The 20,430-nt window shown below is 35.0% G+C and overlaps 1 protein-coding gene across 1 annotated transcript; it reads left to right on the forward strand.

The window, feature by feature from the left end:
• The first annotated feature begins 8,728 nt into the window (after window positions 1-8,728).
• Window positions 8,729-20,002, forward strand: LOC117326675 (receptor-type tyrosine-protein phosphatase H-like). The gene is made up of 4 exons (XM_033883399.1): window positions 8,729-8,937; window positions 15,710-15,979; window positions 19,137-19,319; window positions 19,834-20,002. The coding sequence occupies exons 2-4, from the start codon at window positions 15,727-15,729 to the stop codon at window positions 19,848-19,850; spliced, it is 453 nt and encodes a 150-aa protein (XP_033739290.1). The 5' UTR covers window positions 8,729-8,937; window positions 15,710-15,726; the 3' UTR covers window positions 19,851-20,002.
• Window positions 20,003-20,430: the final 428 nt, after the last annotated feature.

Consider the following 20,430-nt stretch of genomic DNA (forward strand, 5'->3'; position numbering starts at 1 on the left):
ATCTTCTCCATACCTTTTTCTTATTTTGATATTGGTTTTTTGTAATATTTTACCAAATATGGTCACTCTTATTAGCAAAATCTGAAAAATGTGCCCCCCAAAAATAGACAACTGGTGTTTTGTTTTTGTTAGTAGGGCTAACCTGGTTATCACAAAAGCTTAACTTGTGGAAACAGGAAATTCAATAATGTTTTTATGAAATGAAAGGATATATTATCTACAGACATTCTCTACTATATTCTTGACCAAAACCTTTCAGTATATACATTTTTATTTCATTTTATGTAAGAGTATCGATAACTCACGTATTTTATGAAGGTATTTTTGAAAATTGAAGATTTGATTCTAAAAACACAAACAAACAAAAATTCGTTAAACTTTTTGATGCAAGTTGACATTCATTCGTTCATATACAGTGTTTCAGTACGTGAAGTAAAACACTTTAAACTTGTCTGAATTATTAGTGTTTTACCCAGCTTCTTTACACATAGATACTGAAACACTATATCTAAATGTGCTACTCTTAGGTTCTATTTATTTACATCTAATGTATAGATATCAGCAACACTATTTACTTTATATCAGTTGATCGATATGTATATATATATCCAAATGTATATGCCACAAAAGGAACTTAAAAATAAAACAATGCAGAGGTATAAAAAAATAATGAAGAAGTAAAGTTGGAAATGCAGAAAGTTAGAAAAGTAGGTCTAAACATAAATAACGCAAGGTGTGCGCACCCATCTTACTATAACCAGTTTGATAATGATGGATATTAGAGAGTAAAGGAAAATATTAACTGGTATAAAACTAAGTAATGTATGTAAGGTTTGAGACTTGTTAAACAAAGCCACCTTCAAAGCTAATTTCATTCTCCATGTAGATAATACATTTTCATAGAGTATGAACTCAATATAACAAAATGCATCGAAAGTTTTCACTTATATTGTAGATGAAGAATAATGACATTTTTCACTGTCGACATCGTGATGTCATTGTGAAATATTCTATAACATCTAGTGAGTGAAAGTCTGGAACGTTCTAATATTGTTTGATATGCTTTTTCTTGTTTTGTTGTGCACATGATTTGTGGTAAATGATGTCTTCTCATTAACTTTTGAAATTATTACGGTAAACATTTATATACAAGTAGTAATTTGTAAACACTATTTTTGTCTGTTTACTGATGAAATAACATTAAAACATTTCATACTAATCACTGATTGTTTAAGATCTACAAACAGGTATTCAATATTTTAGCGATTTTCCTCTTTTGGTCCTTTTCTAGAAGTATAGCGAAATAGTAGTCACAGACAACATGGAATTTGCCACAAACGGAAACGTCTATCTGGCTTACTCATAAATCCATCTGGAGGGATCGATCACTTTCGATTATTTTCATAAAGAACGTCATTAAATATAAATGTATTCTGTAGTAACTGTAACCATCTAACTAAGTCCTCGTAAGCAGGATCCGATTCGAAATTTACCAGAAAGACCTTCACCGCTATAGTTGACGATGGCAACACATTCAACTTGTTTGTATAAGCTTCTTTATCTGCCGAAATAAATGGTTAACATAACCGCTTACATATAAATCACTAAAATATTCATGTAAGACTCGTGTGAACAATCGATAGAGTCTCGACTGAAAAAAACCTGACACCTTTCATCGTTTATCACTACCAATCACATAGATAAAGCATACTGCACATTAGTGTGAAAATAGCGATCGGCTGATCAACAAGACAAAATGACTTATTAGTCAAATAAACAGCTAACAAACATAATCAGTACTGTTAATGATTAATCTACTTTGTTACACTATATATCTGTAGTAAACCAAAGACTGTATACTGTATTTTGAGATAAATTATATTGATATGCACTATTTTACTAGATATTTACATAGATGATTTATTAACATGCTATTTCATCCTATCGATGTTATAATCTGCTACGTATCTTTATAATTTCAGTCCCGAATCCCCCTGGAAATGTAACTGTAAATGAACAAACGAACGTCATCCGTTACCTTGACGATCACGTCACCGTCATCAGGATCTGTGGATTATTACAATGTGACGTTTACTGACGCGGACGGACAAAGGAAGACACGGAGTACACCAAACAATGATACGTCATATACAGTAGATAATCTCACAGCTGGACACAGATATACCTTCTCAGTGGTGTCCGTGTATCAGGGTCTGACCAGTACACCGTATCCAGGTGTATCAACATCCACAGGTAAGTAACACGTGTATCAGAAACAGGTATATCGGTCTGTTCAGGTAAGTAACACGTGTCAGTACCCAGATACGAGATAGGACTCAATATCCAGGTATACCGGTCTGTTCAGGTAAGTAATACGTGTCAGTACCCAGATACTAGATAGGATACAATATCTAGGTATAGCGGTCTGGTCAGGTAAGTAACACGTGTCAGTACCCAGATACTAGATAGCATACAATATCTAGGTATACCGGTCTGTACCTGTAACACGTGTCAGTACCCAGATACTAGATAGGATACAGTATCTAGGTATACCGGTCTGTTCAGGTAAGTAACGCGTGTCTGTACCCATGTACTAGATAGGATACAATATCTAGGTATATCGGTCTGCTCAGGTAAGTAACGCGTGTCAGTATCCAGATACTAGATAGGATACAATATCTAGGTATATCCATGATTTTCCATCTTTGTTTACATATCTTCTCCATACCTTTGAATCATGATTTTTAGCAAACAGATACGAACCTTGTCGTACAAAGAACGTTTTTACGATGTACTCCTCTTTGGTTGCAATTACGTTTTTATTTTGATATTCGTTTTTTGTAATATTTTACCAAATATGGTCACTCTTATTAACAAAATCTGAAAAATGTGCCCCCAAACAAATAGACAACTGTTGTTTTGTTTTTGTTAGTAGGGCTAACCTGGTTATCACAAAAGCTTAACTTCTTGTGGAAACAGGAAATTCAATAATGTTTTTTATGAAATAAAGGATATATTATCTACAGACATTCTCTACTATATTCTTGACTAAAACCTATCAGTATATACATATTTATTCCATTTTATGTAAGGAGTATCGATAAGTCACATATTTTATGAAAGTATTTTTGAAAATTGAAGATTTGATTCTAAAAACACAAACAAACAAAAATTCGTTAAACTTTTTGATGCAAGTTGACATTTATTCGTTCATATACAGTGTTTCAGTAGGTCAAGTAAAACACTTTAAACTTGTCTGAATTATTAGTGTTTTACCCAGCTTCTTTACACATAGATACTGAAACACTATATCTAAATGTGCTACTCTTAGGTTCTATTTATTAACATCTACTGTATAGATATCAGCAACAGGATTTACTTTATATCAGTTTACCGATATATATATATATATCCAAATGTATATGCCACAAAAGGAACTTAAAAAAGCAATGCAAAGGTATAAAAAAATAATGAAGAAGTTAAGTTGGAAATGCAGAAAGTTAGAAAAGTAGGTCTAAACATAAATAACGCAAGGTGTGCGGACCCATCTTACTATAACCAGTTTGATAATGATGGATATTAGAGAGTAAAGGAAAATATTAACTGGTATAAAACTATAAAGTAATGTATGTAAGGTTTGAGACTTGTTAAACAAAGCCACCTTCAAAGCTAATTTCATTCTCCATGTAGATAATACATTTTCATAGAGTATGAACTCAAGATAACAAAATGCATCGAAAATTTTCACTGATATTGTAGATGAAGAATAATGACATGTTCCACTGTCGACATCGTGATGTCATTGTGAAATATTCTATAACATCTAGTGAGTGAAAGTCTGGAACGTTCTATTATTGTTTGATATGTTATATACTTAGTAAAGTCTTCTTCTTGTTTTGTTGTGCACATGATTTGTGGTAAATGATGTCTGCTCATTAACTTTTCAAATTATTACGGTAAACATTTATATACAAGTAGTAATTTGTAAACACTATTTTTGTCTGTTTACTGATGAAATAACATTAAAACATTACATACTAATCACTGATTGTTTAAGATCTACAAACAGGTATTCAATATTTTAGCGATTTTCCTCTTTTTGTCCTTTTCTAGAAGTATAGCAAAATAGTAGTCACAGACAACATGGAATTTGCCTCAAACGGAAATGTCTATCTGGCTTACTCATAAATCCATCTGGAGGGATCGATCACTTTCGTGTCGATGTTTTAGTAAACGTTTATTTAAGATGTAAAAAGGAGTAATTACCTATACAAGAAATAATGAGCCATAATTCTTCCGCACTATTCGCAATAGTTAATTACATAATAACTGTATGTAATATGAGAAATTATTCTTAATAAGGAATCTTTTCAAATTGGACCTTCAGCTTCGGTTAAAATCCCTAATAAAAACTGTACCTATATTATCAAAGGATAATAGCAAATTCAGTAGCTGTAGTAAAATTAAGCCTTTGATATTTCCTAGTGTCGCCGCTAACACTGGCTTGCCTATATCCTGATATAACATCCACGCTAAAGTGTATGAAACGTAAGTTCGTGTTTTCGTTGCCTCAGTGCGTACTGTTTGAAATTATATCTGGTGATTTTTTTTATTTTTTTATTTTTTTGAAAACTCATCTCCATTTTATTTTCATAAAGAACGTCATTAAATATAAACGTATTCTGTAGTAAATGTAACAAGATCATAATTGCTTATATGATCAGAATCTAACTAAGTCCTCGTAAGCAGGATCCGATTTGAAATTTACCAGAGAGACCTTCACAGTTGACGATGGCAACACATTCAACTTGTTTGTATAACCTTCTTTATCTGCCGAAATAAATGGTTAACATAACCGCTTACATATAAATCACTAAAATATTCATGTAAGACTCGTGTGAACAATCGATAGGGTCTCGACTGAAAAAAACCCTGACACCTTTCATCATTTATCATTACTAATCAATTAGATAAAGCATACTGCACATGACCTAGTGTGACAATAGCAGTCGGCTGATCAACACAACAAAATGACTTATAGTCAAATAAACACCTAACAAACATAATCAGTACTGTTAATGATTAATCAACTTTGTTACACTATATATCTGTAGCAAACCAAAGACTGTATACTGTATTTTGAGATAAATTATATTGATATGCACTATTTTACTAGATATTTACATAGATGATTTATTAACATGCAATTTCATCCTATCGATGTTATAATCTGCTACGTATCTTTATAATTTCAGTCCCGAATCCCCCTGGAAATGTCTCTGTAAATAAACAAACAACGTCATCCGTTACCTTGACGATCACGTCACCGTCATCAGGATCTGTGGATTATTACAGTGTGACGTTTACTGTCGCGGACGGACAAAGTGAGACACGGAGTACACCAAACAATGATACGTCATTTACAGTAGATAATCTCACAGCGGGACACGGATATACCTTCTCAGTGGTGTCCGTGTATCAGGGTTTGACCAGTACACCGTATCTAGGTGTATCAACGTCCACAGGTGAGTTACACGTGTATCAGAAACAGGTATACCGGTATGTTCAGGAAAGTAACAGTTTCAGTACCCAGATACTAGATAGGATACAATATCTAGGTACACCGGTCTGTACCTGTAACACGTGTCAGTACCCAGATACTAGATAGGATACAATATCTAGGTATACCGGTCTGTTCAGGTAAGTAACAGTTTGAGTACCTATATACTAGATAGGATACAATATCTAGGTATATCCGCATGTAACGGTACATTGCACATTGATGACTTTCCATCTTTGTTCACATATTTTCTCTATACCTTTTGATTATGATATGTAGCAAACTGATACGAACACATCGTACAAAGAACGTTTTAACGATGTGCTCCTCTTTGATTGCTTTCACCTTTTTGTTTTGATGTTGTATAAGGTTTTTTTTATATAATAATTTACCAAAATTTTGTCAATCTTAGCAAAAACAAATCTTCAAAATGTGCAGTATGTTCGGTGTAACTGGCCCAACTATTAAGGGATTTTGTCTTTGATTTACCAGTTCCAAGTAGACCTACTGCCTTAGAAATTTGATAATTTTTTATCCAAGACCATTTATTAGTTTTTTAACATTATTTTCGTGTAAAAATCAACACTCCATTAATGTATCACTTACTTTGTGCTATTTCTATTTTTGATTGATTTTACCGCCATTATTTGTTGTTTTACTGATACAGTAATATCTTTAATTACAATCTAATGAAAGGCGACAATGCCAACAGCACAATACGAACTTTATGGAGGCAAGCCCTACCTGGTAAGAGACAGTCTAATCTGAGTGGAGTAGAGTAGACTTGTAGGCCAGAGTTCGTCATTTATGTTTTTGTAGCGGATTTTATTTCTTTTAAATCAGATAATGCTGCTGAAAACGGCATACCTACATGTACATCCTCCTCGTCTATAATTTAAGCATGCTAATTACAATAATCATATTGTTGTATATACGTGAATGAATCAACCCATATACAGTGCATATAAACCACGTATAATGATTTAAACATTTATAATTTAATTATTCCTTTAGTAGCCGATATATCAATATTTAATGTTTATCATCAAATAACTCTTGAGACTTCTTTAACATTTCTGTGGCATTGCTTTGTGTCTATAAAGGTTTGAATTATGCTTCATTTGTGTTTTGATTTGTCAAATATTTCTGTTTGTATATTTGACTGGCACGATTGCACACGACAAATAAACAATGAAACAATGTAGTAATACCTTTATATTAACATTGCAATGATATTCTAAAACTCACTTCCAAATGACCATGTTTTACATACCAAGCGGACATGTTTACATTGTGGATTATAGCAATGTGTATCGGTTGTGTAACAATGAATGCTTTAGATAAACACATGTCCAGATCGGCAAACAATCGTTCATTGCTTCGTGCTACTATTGTATCTCTATCTTTGTATGCTTTAGTAGTTTAGGTGTTATGCTTATTTTACCGAATATAATGTTGTTTTTATAGATCACAATGTTGTTTTCAGTCAACAATAATTTATTCTATTTTATATACAGCACGATTTGTTTACTGTATTTATTTGTTTTACTCGAAACTAAACAATGTTCCCCTCACTTTTTCGTAAATCATAAATACAATGAATAAATACAGAGGTGTGAGCAAACGGTAGTGTAATATCTGTAGTTAAGTTAAAGTGGTCTTTTTGAAATATTTCCAATATCCTTCTGTTACTAAACGACTTGTTGTGATATCAACATTTTACCCCCTTTCTACCATTTCTATTCTGCATGACAACGCACAGTTACTCTACATCTTTATTAATTATCTATTTATTGGACAACGTTCGATTCATGTTTTTTCCAATAAAAATAATAGTAAACCATCTATCTGGAATAATATAATATACATACAGAATAAGTTATTTCAAATCCCAGAAACAATGAGCCTTAATTCGTCCTTGGTATTCGCAATAGTTTATTACTTAAATTGACTGTATGCATTATATGATCAATGAATTTTATAAGGAAATTCATCAAATGGGGGGCCTATGTCCAGAAATAACATCCACATTAAAATGTGTGAAACGTTAAGTTCGTGTTTTTGCTGAGACTAAGTTTCTCAAGTGCGTTAGGAAATAAAGATTGATAAGCTTCCTACTACCAAACGATTATTTTCATGTTGAAAGTCATTAAATATGTGGAGGATATTGCATGGTTTCCCGTTTAATATAAAATATATTTCACAAGTATTACAGAATATCGATATTCTCACGAGTGCGAAGTTATATCAAAAGAGAAACCATTCAGTTTTCTTTTTATTGCATTTAATGCTGAAAATATTTTAAAAAACATCGAAAAATTAACACTGTCACAAAGTGTGGGAATTAGAAACATAATTCATGACGTCATCTGCTTGTGACGTCACTGCACGTCAACTTGACGTGGCCATTTTTGAAAGGACTGATGAACGCAATTTAAGCGTTTTCTGCTGGTGTACGAGAATCTGAGCATAAATACCTAACGCCAAGTCGGTATTTTGTTCAAACCTACTCTGATTATTTCAGAAATACAGAAATACAGGAAAATAAGTAATTCATCTATCTTCGCTTCGATTTGGAATATCGCCAAGTTTTAATGAGGTGAATACAAAGGTTCGTTCTGATTGGTCAAAAACGAAAAACTTTTATTTTCACTCTGGACTCATCTCTTCAGTGAAAATACAAGTTTTATTAGTTTGATATATTTCTATATTTCACTGTCAAAAATGCAATAAAACCGTATTCAACAGTAGCTGTAATCCGCGTAAGCAGGATTCCACTTGAAATTTACAAGATCAAACTTCAATTGACGATGGCAACACATTCATCTTAGGTGGAATAAACTTCTATATCTGCCGTAATAAATGGTAAACATGACCGCTAACATATAAATAACTAAAATATTCACATGAGATTGTATAAATTTCTATTTGAAACATTTCATATAATGTTTATTGAAAAATAACCCGCACACCTTTCGTCGTTAATCACCAATTATCCCACTGATATGCACTATTTTACTAGCGACGAATACCATAATTTATTTATTCAAGTATAATTACATTCTTTCTATATTATAGTCTTACACTACATTTCTTTATTATTTCAGTCCCGAATCCCCCGTTGGATGTCACTATAAATGGCCAAACAACGTCATCCGTTACCTTGGCGATAACGTCACCGTCATCAGGATCTGTGGATTATTACAATGTGACGTTTACTGACGCGGACGGACAAAGTGAGACACGGAGTACACCAAACAATGATACGTCATATACAGTAGATAATCTCACAGCGGGACACGGATATACCTTCTCAGTGGTGTCCGTGTATCAGGGTCTGACCAGTACATCGTCTACAGATGTATCAACGTCCACAGGTAAGTTAAACGTACATATCCGTACCTAGATAGTTGATTTTACCCTGATATACGAACCTCTACATGTACGTTACACGTGTATCCGTACCTAGGTAATACACCGTATAAAGGTGTATCACCATCCATATGAGAGTGTTTATCTATGTAAATAATATACCTTACCCAGGTATACCGGCCTTTACAGGTAAATCACTCGTGTATCTGTACCTAAATAATATACCTTACCCAGGTAAATGGAGCTCTACAGGTAAGACACACGTTATCAGTACCGAGATAGAATCCCTTACCCAGGTAAACAAGCCTCTTCAGGTTATCCGTGTATCGTAACCTAAATAGTATATTCTATCCATGTATACCGGCCACTACTGGTATACAGTACATTGAAACAACGGCTTTATCGAAGAACCAAGCCCTGTCACATTATGCTGACACGGGGAACCAGTCAACCACTCCTAAAATGCCGAGCAACAATCATTTTTATAAATTCATTGATGTCTTGGCCAAGGTCAAAAGTGATACGTTAAGAAGAAATTGAAAAGAAAAAGGGGAATATCTAATTTTCAAGCTAAGATACAAATTTATTTGAAATAGTAGATACAATTCTTAAGTCATACTTACACCAGCAAGCTGAGTATTGCTCTATGACGTTCGGGAGCGATGTTATCTGGGGAAGACATTCACAAGTTATCTCTGCAGATATCGGTTTTGATCGGTCAGGAATTTCGTCTATATTTTTGGCTTAGGGATACAGACAATACAATTTGGTTCAATTTCACATTTTACCACATTTAACAAACTACTTCCTTATTACTAGTCATTAAATGTGATTCTCAACGTCAATGTCACTATAAATAAATAACTTTAATTTCCTTTATTTTGTCTTTCTACTTGTTAGGGGTTACTTTCTGGGACAAAAGGATCAAGGGAATGGTGTCGTTCAACAATACCTTGCACTCATAATTAACTCTGGTTCTCCTAATGTGAATATAATATATAAATATATATGTATAAATGTATTTGTGATACAGATGAAGGCTCCAAATCAAAGTATTTTTTCCATACAATGTACATACCGGCAACTGTCCGCTTTTGTTTAAAAAAAGTTTTATTTTTAAATGTTAATACATACTTTGATATAATACAGAATATAAGGAATCTTTCTTCAAGAGTAGACTCTTATATTAAGCCATCTGCCAATAATTGAAAGATTACAGTGTAATACAATTAGGTAAAATAACATCAATGATTACATAAACTTCGGAAATACCTTCAGAAATACAGCGGGCTGAAGTTAGCAGCGGATTCGTTATTCGTTATTGGGGATTCGAATAACGAATCCGCTGCCAGCAGCGGATTGGGGATTCGAATATCGAATCCGCTGCCAGCTGCCAGCAGCGGATTGGGGATTCGAATAACGAATCCGCTGCCAGCAGCGGATTGGTGATTCGAATAACGAATCCGCTGCCAGCAGCGGATTGGGGATTCAGTTTTTTATGTTTAAATGATGTTTCTTTTTATTGACGTTTTGACGATTGGATTCAAATAACAAATCCGGTTCAGCCGTGGATTAGAGATTCAGTTACATATAAGTATTTTTCTTTTAATATGTGATTGGGGATTCGAATAACGAATCCGCTGCCAGCAGCGGATTGGGGATTCGAATAACGAATCTGCTGCCAGCAGCGGATTGGGGATTCAGTTTTTTATGTTTAAATTATGTTTCTTTTTATTGACGTTTTGACGATTGGATTGAAATAACAAATCCGTTTCAGCCGTGGATTAGAGATTCAGTTACATATAAGTATTTTTCTTATTATATGGGATTGGGGATCTCGAATAACGAACCCGCTGCCAGCAGCGGATTGGGGATTCGAATAACGAATCCGCTGCCAGCAGCGGATTGGGGATTCGGTTTTTTATGTTTAAATTATGTTTCTTTTTATTGACATTTTGACGATTAGATTGAAATAACAAATCCGTTTCAGCCGTGGACTAGAGATTCAGTTACATATAAGTATTTTTCTTATTATATGGGATTGGGGATATCGAATAACGAACCCGCTGCCAGCAGCGGATTGGGGATTCGAATAACGAATCCGCTGCCAGCAGCGGATTGGGGATTCAGTTTTTTATGTTTAAATGATGTTTCTTTTTATTGACGTTTTGACGATTGGATTCAAATAACAAATCCGGTTCAGCCGTGGATTAGAGATTCAGTTACATATAAGTATTTTTCTTATTATATGGGATTGGGGATATCGAATAACGAACCCGCTGCCAGCAGCGGATTGGGGATTCGGTTTTTTATGTTTAAATTATGTTTCTTTTTATTGACGTTTTGACGATTGGATTGAAATAACAAATTCGTTTCAGCCGTGGATTAGAGATTCCGTTACATATAAGTATTTTTCTTATTATATGGGATTGGGGATATCGAATAACGAACCCGCTGCCAGCAGCGGATTGGGGATTCGAATAACGAATCCGCTGCCAGCAGCGGATTGGGGATTCGGTTTTTTATGTTTAAATTATGTTTCTTTTTATTGACGTTTTGACGATTGGATTGAAATAACAAATCCGTTTCAGCCGTGGATTAGAGATTGAGTTACATATAAGTATTTTTCTTATTATATGGGATTGGGGATATCGAATAACGAACCCGCTGCCAGCAGCGGATTGGGGATTCGAATAACGCATCCGCTGCCAGCAGCGGATTTGGGATTCAGTTTCTTAAGCCTAATTGCTATTTTTATACCCCCGCCATGAAATGGTGGGGGATGGTGGTATAGAGGAGTGTCTTCAGTAATACCAACTATATTTTATGAATGTGGCTAATTATTTGATATTTTTAAAAAAAATATTAGCAACACGAATGAAATATATTTGGTATTACTGAAGATACTGTTAGATATTCTGTTCATTACATTCCATAGTAAAATATACCGAGGCAGCTCAATCTCTCCCAGAATCCATTGTAGTCCCTTGTCAGTGGCTTACAAATGTACGCAAAATTGTGACGTTATATGGCCTATATTCTATCTTACATTATACATCCTATAATTTCAAATCTTTACTTTCCGCATTGTCGTTTTTAATCAGTGTTCTGATTGGTCAAATCAGAAAAAGTGATATTTTTCAAAATATCATTTTGATAGAATGAATAATTCTCAATATATTTGATTCGTTATTCGAATCCCCAATCCGCTGCTGGCAGCGGATTCGTTATTCGAATTCCCCAATAACGAATAACGAATCCGCTGCTAACTTCAGCCCGCTGTTTAAACAATGCTTCACTTATAAGTAGGCTAGTCGAATTGACGCACGTGCTAAGATTCCAAAATACAGCTGTTTTCTGTCACTGCCGTATACAGAAAAAAATATATATGGTGGGTGTATTCCGCATATGCGGTGGCAGTTGCAGGATAAATATATATATATACAGCTTATTAAATATTTCTTTATTATAATTGCAATACATATCAGGATCTCCATGAAATAACTTCCTGATGTCCATGGCTACACCTAACTTTACTATGGTTTCAGCTTGTATTATAGTTCCTACATTAGACGAGAAAATGAGAGGTGGTTTCAATACAATCACAGGCTAGATTAAGAAATATGATTACTTTATAAAAAAAACATTCCATTTGTTGTTTTAAACAGTCAGAAAACGTATGAAGAGATAGAGAGAGATGAATTAAATAAGTTTGATGGTGAAATAGCCAATTGTACTGGCCTATTTCAGAAGTGTGGGATTTATTAGTTCTGGCTCACAGGCTTTATTTGTATCGATACGTTTCAGGGTATCTTCATTATCAGTAGGTGAAATACGTATATTATCCAGTAATGGATTTGGAGGAAGTGTCATATGTCGATCATCGATAGTCGCTTGTATCTCAGAAGAAACTGTTGACCCTCCTTTTCCCTTGCAGAACAGTTTGAGTTGAGTTTGGTGAATCAAAAGTTTGTTTGAAGAATGGCATTGTAATTCTTCACAAGTCACGTGGGCTTAAGTTTTTATCATATCTAAGTTTTTCTATATATCAAAAAGTTACTGTATTCCTCTTGTGCCCCCATTCAGGAAACTGATCCCTGACGTTGGAAGACTTATTTGTTAATTGATAGTTGTCCATTGCGCAGACAGTCAATGTTGCCCTATACATGTTTGTCTGTAATATATATAGTTGTCCATGGCTCGGACACAGTCAATGCTGGCCTCTACATGTATGTCTGTGATCTATATAGTTGTCCATGGCGCGGACACAGTCAATGTTGGCCTATACATGTATGTTTGTGATCTATATAGTTGTCCATGGCGCGGACAGTCAATGTTGGCCTATACATGTATGTCTGTAATATATATAGTTGTCATGGCGCGGACACAGTCAATGCTGGCCTATACATGTATGTCTGTGATCTATATAGTTGTCCATGGCGCGGACAGTCAATGTTGGCCTATACATGTATGTCAGTGATCTATATAGTTGTCCATGGCTCGGACAGTCAATGTTGGCATATACATGTATGTCTGTTATCTATATAGTTGTCCATGGCTCGGACACAGTCAATGCTGGCCTTTACATGTATGTCTGTAATCTATATAGTTGTCCATGGCTCGGACACAGTCAATGCTGGCCTTTACATGTATGTCTGTAATCTATATAGTTGTCCATGGCTCGGACACAGTCAATGCTGGCCTATACATGTATGTCTGTAATCTATATAGTTGTCCATGGCTCGGACACAGTCAATGCTGGCCTCTACATGTATGTCTGTAATCTATATAGTTGTCCATGGCTCGGACACAGTCAATGCTGGCCTATACATGTATGTCTGTGATCTATATAGTTGTCCATGGCTCGGACACAGTCAATGCTGGCCTATACATGTATGTCTGTTATCTATATAGTTGTCCATGGCTCGGACACAGTCAATGCTGGCCTTTACATGTATGTCTGTAATCTATATAGTTGTCCATGGCTCGGACACAGTCAATGCTGGCCTTTACATGTATGTCTGTAATCTATATAGTTGGCCATGGCTTGGACAGTCAATGCTGGCCTATACATGTATGTCTGTGATCTATATAGTTGTCCATGGCTCGGACACAGTCAATGCTGGCCTATACATGTATGTCTGTGATCTATATAGTTGTCCATGGCTTGGACAGTCAATGCTGGCGTATACATGTATGTCTGTGATCTATATAGTTGTCCATGGCGCGGACGGTCAATGTTGGCCTATACATGTATGTCTGTAATCTATATAGTTGTCCATGGCTCGGACACAGTCAATGCTGGCCTATACATGTATGTCTGTAATCTATATAGTTGTCCATGCCTCGGACACAGTCAATGCTGTCCTATACATGTATGTCTGTGATCTATATAGTTGTCTTCATTATGTTTCCCTACGGTTATATATATGGACAGGATATCCTATTTTTGTTAAAGTAACGAAGACGATAAAACTTGTGACCATTATTACATCAATAAGACTTCTGCATGTTTCTGCCATACGGTTCACATATAATTTGTAAAAGATTAAAATTGTTTAAGATATTTTTTAAAATGTTTTTGACTTGTTGGGTATCAAAATTTCTTTGTTAAAATCGGAAATAATGATCATTTTTCCAACTTACACTTAATTCATATTTAGTAGAATATTCAACAATATTTAATAAATCAAATATATATATGTATATAGAAGGTAGCGACAAGTCGAGTACCTTTGGTATCGTTGATTCCTATTAGATTGCTTCCGAATTGTTACTTTGCTGGTCCGTTCTTACAGTTTATATGTTATATGGGTTTTCACGTAAGTCATTAACTCACCTGTCCAGTGAAATAGTAGTTTGGAACCTTTTTAATAAACTATTGTCGATGGAAGGAGCTTAAGCCTCACTTTGAATTACTATGTCCTCATCTTCCAAACACAATTGATAAACCTTACCAATAATACGACGTGTATTAGGCCTATGGTGACCTAATTTTAAATTTTTGGACCTAGGATAAGTTTAATGTCATTGTATTATTCGAGAAAAATATATTTGGTCAATGGCAAGACGTCAAGTCTAATAAATTTAAGTAAAACCTTTTTATGGCATGTGAATATTTTCTGACAACTTATAAAGTTAGAATTTTAAGAACTATATTTCAAAGATAACAAGAGTAGTATCGGTTTTTGATCATAGCAAAGAAAATGAATGCAAACAAAACGTCAAAAAGAGAAAATAGGTTTCTCCTTCATTGTCCTAAGGGTTAAATGCGATATCACTATTCGTTATCGGAAGTAAGCGAGTGAGTGAGGATGGTTTAAGGCTATCACGAAGATATGGTACACTTTAACAGAGTTGTTAACTTGAAATGGCTATACTGGTTTCCATCAATGGTAATTATCAAACTTCTGGATAATTGGAAGGAGAGAAGAACAGAAAGAAAGTAAAGACAAGACAAGAAAAGCAATGTCAAGAAGAGAAATAATTTATATTTTGAACATATGATCACTGTTATTACAACCTTGATATATGATATATTAAAATATAGGCTATAGCTACAAAGTACATTTTTATCTCGATAATATCAAATATATGGTAAATGTAAAATGAGTGGGGAATTTATAACATTGTGATGATTACAATGATTTATATATATATATTTGAATTTGAAAGAGCTATAAATATAAATTCCATGAATTTGCTTATCTATTATCATATATAATGACGAATTATTGATCAACTATGACTAATTCATCATTTATCGTTACGTCACAGTGCCGGCTACCCCAGAAATGAGCGGACATTCGACGACAAACAACACAATAACAGTTACTTTAACATCCAATGGAGGTGTTGATGGGTACATCGCCAGTGAATATTGTGTCAGTAGTGATGACATCCGTCATAGTGTTAGTACGAACACGACAGCCGTAACAATAACTGGTCTCAGTCCGGGTACCACCTGTGACCTTACTGTGGTCGCTGTGTTTACTGGACTCAACAGCTCTGTCGCGCACTTCTCAGGTCTTAGCGTCAGTGAATCAGGTAAGTACTCATATTACACTAGCTTTCTGTATTCGATGTTATGCTGATTTATCCTGGCTTCATTCCATTACTTTTTGTTGAGTTTTCATGTCATGATTCCATTATTTATTTACCACACTCGTCAATGGGTTTTTGGTGTAAGCTGATAGCCATTATAATATATTTTACAATATTGCTATCAGAATCAAGTTCATTCTATGTGACACTGATTAACATAAAAATGTCCGATTTCAGACGTTTTTTAACGGGATTTTTTTGCGAGAATCGTTAATGAAACAGAAGACTTTCCCAGGTAACTGGTCCAATCAGGACCTGTATTGGAGATACGGAAGCCCTGCAGTAATCACTTCTGGCTATAACTTTGATCGATTTACATGAAAAAATTATGCTACATATGTCAAAGTCAAGGTCAATGGGTTCTAAGATCATGGTCGTCAGGTTCAAAGGTCAAGGTCACATTTTAATCATTTCGCTGATGCACATTTTGTTATGGCACTTTGTTGGTATGGATTAAACAAAGATTCAACTGAACAAAGGTCAAAATGCCTATGGCAAAGGTCATGGTCAAATTTTCAGTGTTTTAATCGTAAACATTTTTGCCATTATCAAGCAAAGATGGGCGAAGGGTAAGAAGGAGCGAACTGATTAAGGTCAATGTCATCAGGTCAGAGGTCAATGTTAAATTTTGTATCTTTTTATTGAACATTTTGTTATGACATTATAAAGCATTATCTAAAATAAAAAGGATTCAAAACACCAGAGGTTAAGATCACAAGGCCAAAGAACTTTGTCCATTTAAGATATCTATTCACTGATTCGTGATGTAGTTATAATGTTATGTTAGTCAGAGTTTAACGAGGAATATACTGATTTATGGCCAAGGTCAATGTCATGGCCAAAATTATATATTTTAGTAATGAATGTTTTTTAAGCTATGAAGCAAAGATGGTCAGACCTAAACAAGGAGACAACTGACCAAATGTCAAGGTCAATGGGTCCAAAGGTTCCAGCTCAATGTCAGGTTTAGTATATTTCTCTAATGCACATTTCGTTATGAAGCAAAATTTGGTATGACTTCAATGGATAAGTCCACTGACCATATCATGGTCACGGGATTTTAGTTTTTTGTTGGGTTTATCGTCCCGAAACCAGTACGGGTCATTATGAGGCGGGGAGTCCTTGCTCAAGCAAGCGGCTACCTCACTGAACAACATCACGGAGGCTCTTTGCAAGTCATCCATAACAATCACGGTACAATGTCTTTCTAAATTCTCCGTTTCTAAGCTTCTTTAGAATCACAAACCGCAACTTGTAAGGAGTGTCGAACCATCACCTTAGCTCTTCATCCGAGGTTATGGCCAACGCTTTAAGTGAACTATCGCAGCCCCTCACTGGATTAAAGGTCAAAGTCATTTGGATCCAAAGGTCAAAGACAATAAATCAATATGGGCTGATCTCTTCTTGACTATTATGAGGGATATATTTCCACAAGACAGAGCCCTTGCTGACCTATCGTTGTTCTAGATTTTGAGCTACTGTACAACAGCCACTTATAGCTGGCATCGCCGACTTTAGCGAGGACAAATTCATTCTACACTCTTTTCATTTCTAAGATAAATCCCGGTGAGCTCAGGATGGGACAGGAAATTAGTCTTCTCGAAGGAAACAGACAACTCTTGGGCCCTTGCCGTCGAATATTATGTTTAGTCTCAGGTTTTCCAATTGGCAATCGATAAGGCAAATCTGCGACTGTTTCTTTGATAAAAAAAAAACCCCGAAAAAACCCCTACATATATATATAGATAGTACTTTTGATTGATTCTGGCGTCATTTCCAAGAAATAGGCATAGAAAAATGTCAGTGCTGGTTAAACTGGCTAAAGTGAGGCGAAGCCTATATCGTTTCCGCAACGTTGATTCCGAAAGCAATAAAGAGGTTGCATGGTTTAATTCAGCCAATAGCGAAATGCTTGTATATTACATGAACGATTCAACAATCACCGGAACGGATAAGGTAGGCCAATTCATCGATAAAAAAGCATACGTTATCGCGACAAGTTTCCTCTAACGAACGTTATCAAAGATCAAATATCTAATCATGATACAGGTTACAGATCAATGAATACATGGAGAGAAAAAAAGCAGTAAATTGAATCAGAGACGTATAACGTCACGTGACATATACGTCTCTGATTGAATGCACTACTATACAAATTTAGAAACCAAAATATACCGGGACAGTTACTCATAAGAATCTTATACGTAGGGAATCTTATACGAAGGGAATCGCGAAGTGGTTTATCAAGGAACACGACAGACAGTTCAAGATTAATAGATCTAAGAATCAAACTTAATCATAGTATGCCAATTCAAGTGAGCTTTAAATAGGTAAATCTGCATATCTCAGCACAACGTTAACGCAACCACAACCTTTTTAAGTTAATAACATTTCCAATCCGGTTCCAGTATTATGTATACTGTGTTGGTGCTACTGTTTACCTAAACATTAGCTACTCTTGTTATATACTAGATGATCTAAATGTTTCTTATATCTCTGTTCCATATCTTATATTAGCTACCAACCAAGAGAAATGTACTCCCATGACAACGTTCTGTCAGGTTACAAACTGATCCGACAATGATTACCTAAAATACATAAGATACTGTGAAGTCATTGAACGCAATCTTCGATTTTAATTCATAACAGAGTAATAGTTATCGCTTCAACATTCTTCTTTATTGTCGGTCAATTAAAGAGATGGTAACTGTCTCTGCAGTTTCTTAATTTACCGCAAGAGTTCCTTTGGTATGGGTATGGTAGCTAGTGACTATTGTCTTAAACTATGTGGTACAATTGTTCATCATAATTACATTGAATGATATCTATCAATATAAGATAAAATAAGTCGTGTGCCTTGTATTATCATTGAACTGCGTCCCTTCTCAACTACCCTTGTGTGTTTTATCTTCCTGTCCAGTCTAAACATCAACTTCCAGTTAAACCTCTAACCGACGAAACATTGTCCTTCACAGAAATTGTCTCTACATATTGCAATGTATTGTTTTATAGGTTCCGGCCAAGTCAGAACTCTAGCCACACAAACATTGTCCTACACAGCTATTGTCTGTATATATGATGTCTTATTTATAAATTGTAGGTCCCGGTCCAGTCGGAACTCTAGCCGCCCAATCATTGTCCTACACAGCTATTAGTGTGACGTGGAACAAACCATCACAGCCAGCTGGTGTCATCACACAGTACAGTGTCTATGTCACGGATCACGAGGGGAGATGTGTACAACATGTACAGCTGTGTACGACCCTACTGTACGGCTACACGGGTACAACATAGATCCATTTATCATATATTACGTTTTTCGAGTACATTTTGTGGAATTGTTGCACGTATATGTATTTTAATATTGCAAGAAAAATACAGTAGCAGTTAAAATAAAAAATAAAACATAGTGATGGTTATATGTATCCTAAGCAAAATTGCAAAATTACTGGAAATCATATCAAAAAAATTAATTTGGGAGATAGATTGATCAAATACAACTTTACGAAACTGAATTTTGCGAAGAAACGAGAATTTGGCAAAATCAACAGAAATAACTGTTTGAAGTAAGTTCTGAAAACTAAAAAACATTTTCTTGGAATAAGTTTCGTCATAATTCTTGGAGTAATGAACGAAAGCTACATTGTATTAATACTTGATACCTGTACAAGTATAAAACATTTTTCAGAATATCTGACATGACATAGATAGGCTGTATATATGGTTATATTGTACAACATTTGCTATATTTGAAAGGATTTGCCTTTGGTTCATGTTTTACAATTCTCCTTGATAAGCCACCCCGGACGTGTGACATTACCCGGAGTAAGACATTCACCGACGACCAGACAGATTTTAATGAGATCATTGATGGTTTGTTGGCGTATACACGGTACACGTTCACTGTGTACGCCTACACTGTCGCCGGACAGGGGGCCGAATTATCCACGGCATCCTACACCAGCCAATCAGGTACGTACAGTATCTGGGTTAATGATAAGAGCGATTCCGAACGGCATGTTAGTATATTTATGTTAACTTAATCAAAGCTAAACACATGAAGGTTTACGACAAAATCGTGTGATGACTCGTAAAGCTCATCTTTTCCTGCAACTTACGTTACTTTGCTTCAAAAACTTTTCTAGAAATTAAATGAGATACAAATATCACATGCATGCGTCTCTCCTACATTGCTGAATTGATCCGAGAAGTTTGGTAACTAAACACCTACGATAATGTTAATATTAACTTAGTACCTTTTTGACCTTTGTATACATAGTCAGATACACTGAATGTAACCGACAAGGTACTTCACAATGGTACGTAGCGCATAATTATTTGACTGAAAACTATTTTGTGCCAAAAATTTGGGTAAGCTAACACGGGAACAACTG

Source organism: Pecten maximus, chromosome 5 (genome assembly GCF_902652985.1).
Source record: "Pecten maximus chromosome 5, xPecMax1.1, whole genome shotgun sequence".
Taxonomy (NCBI): domain Eukaryota; kingdom Metazoa; phylum Mollusca; class Bivalvia; order Pectinida; family Pectinidae; genus Pecten; species Pecten maximus.

Coding starts and splice junctions, on each gene's coding strand:
- LOC117326675 (XM_033883399.1), top strand. CDS start 15,727: ATGAGCGGACATTCGACGACAAACAACACAATAACAGTTACTTTAACA. Junction 15,980..19,136: donor TCTTAGCGTCAGTGAATCAG/GTAAGTACTCAT, acceptor TATAAATTGTAG/GTCCCGGTCCAGTCGGAACT.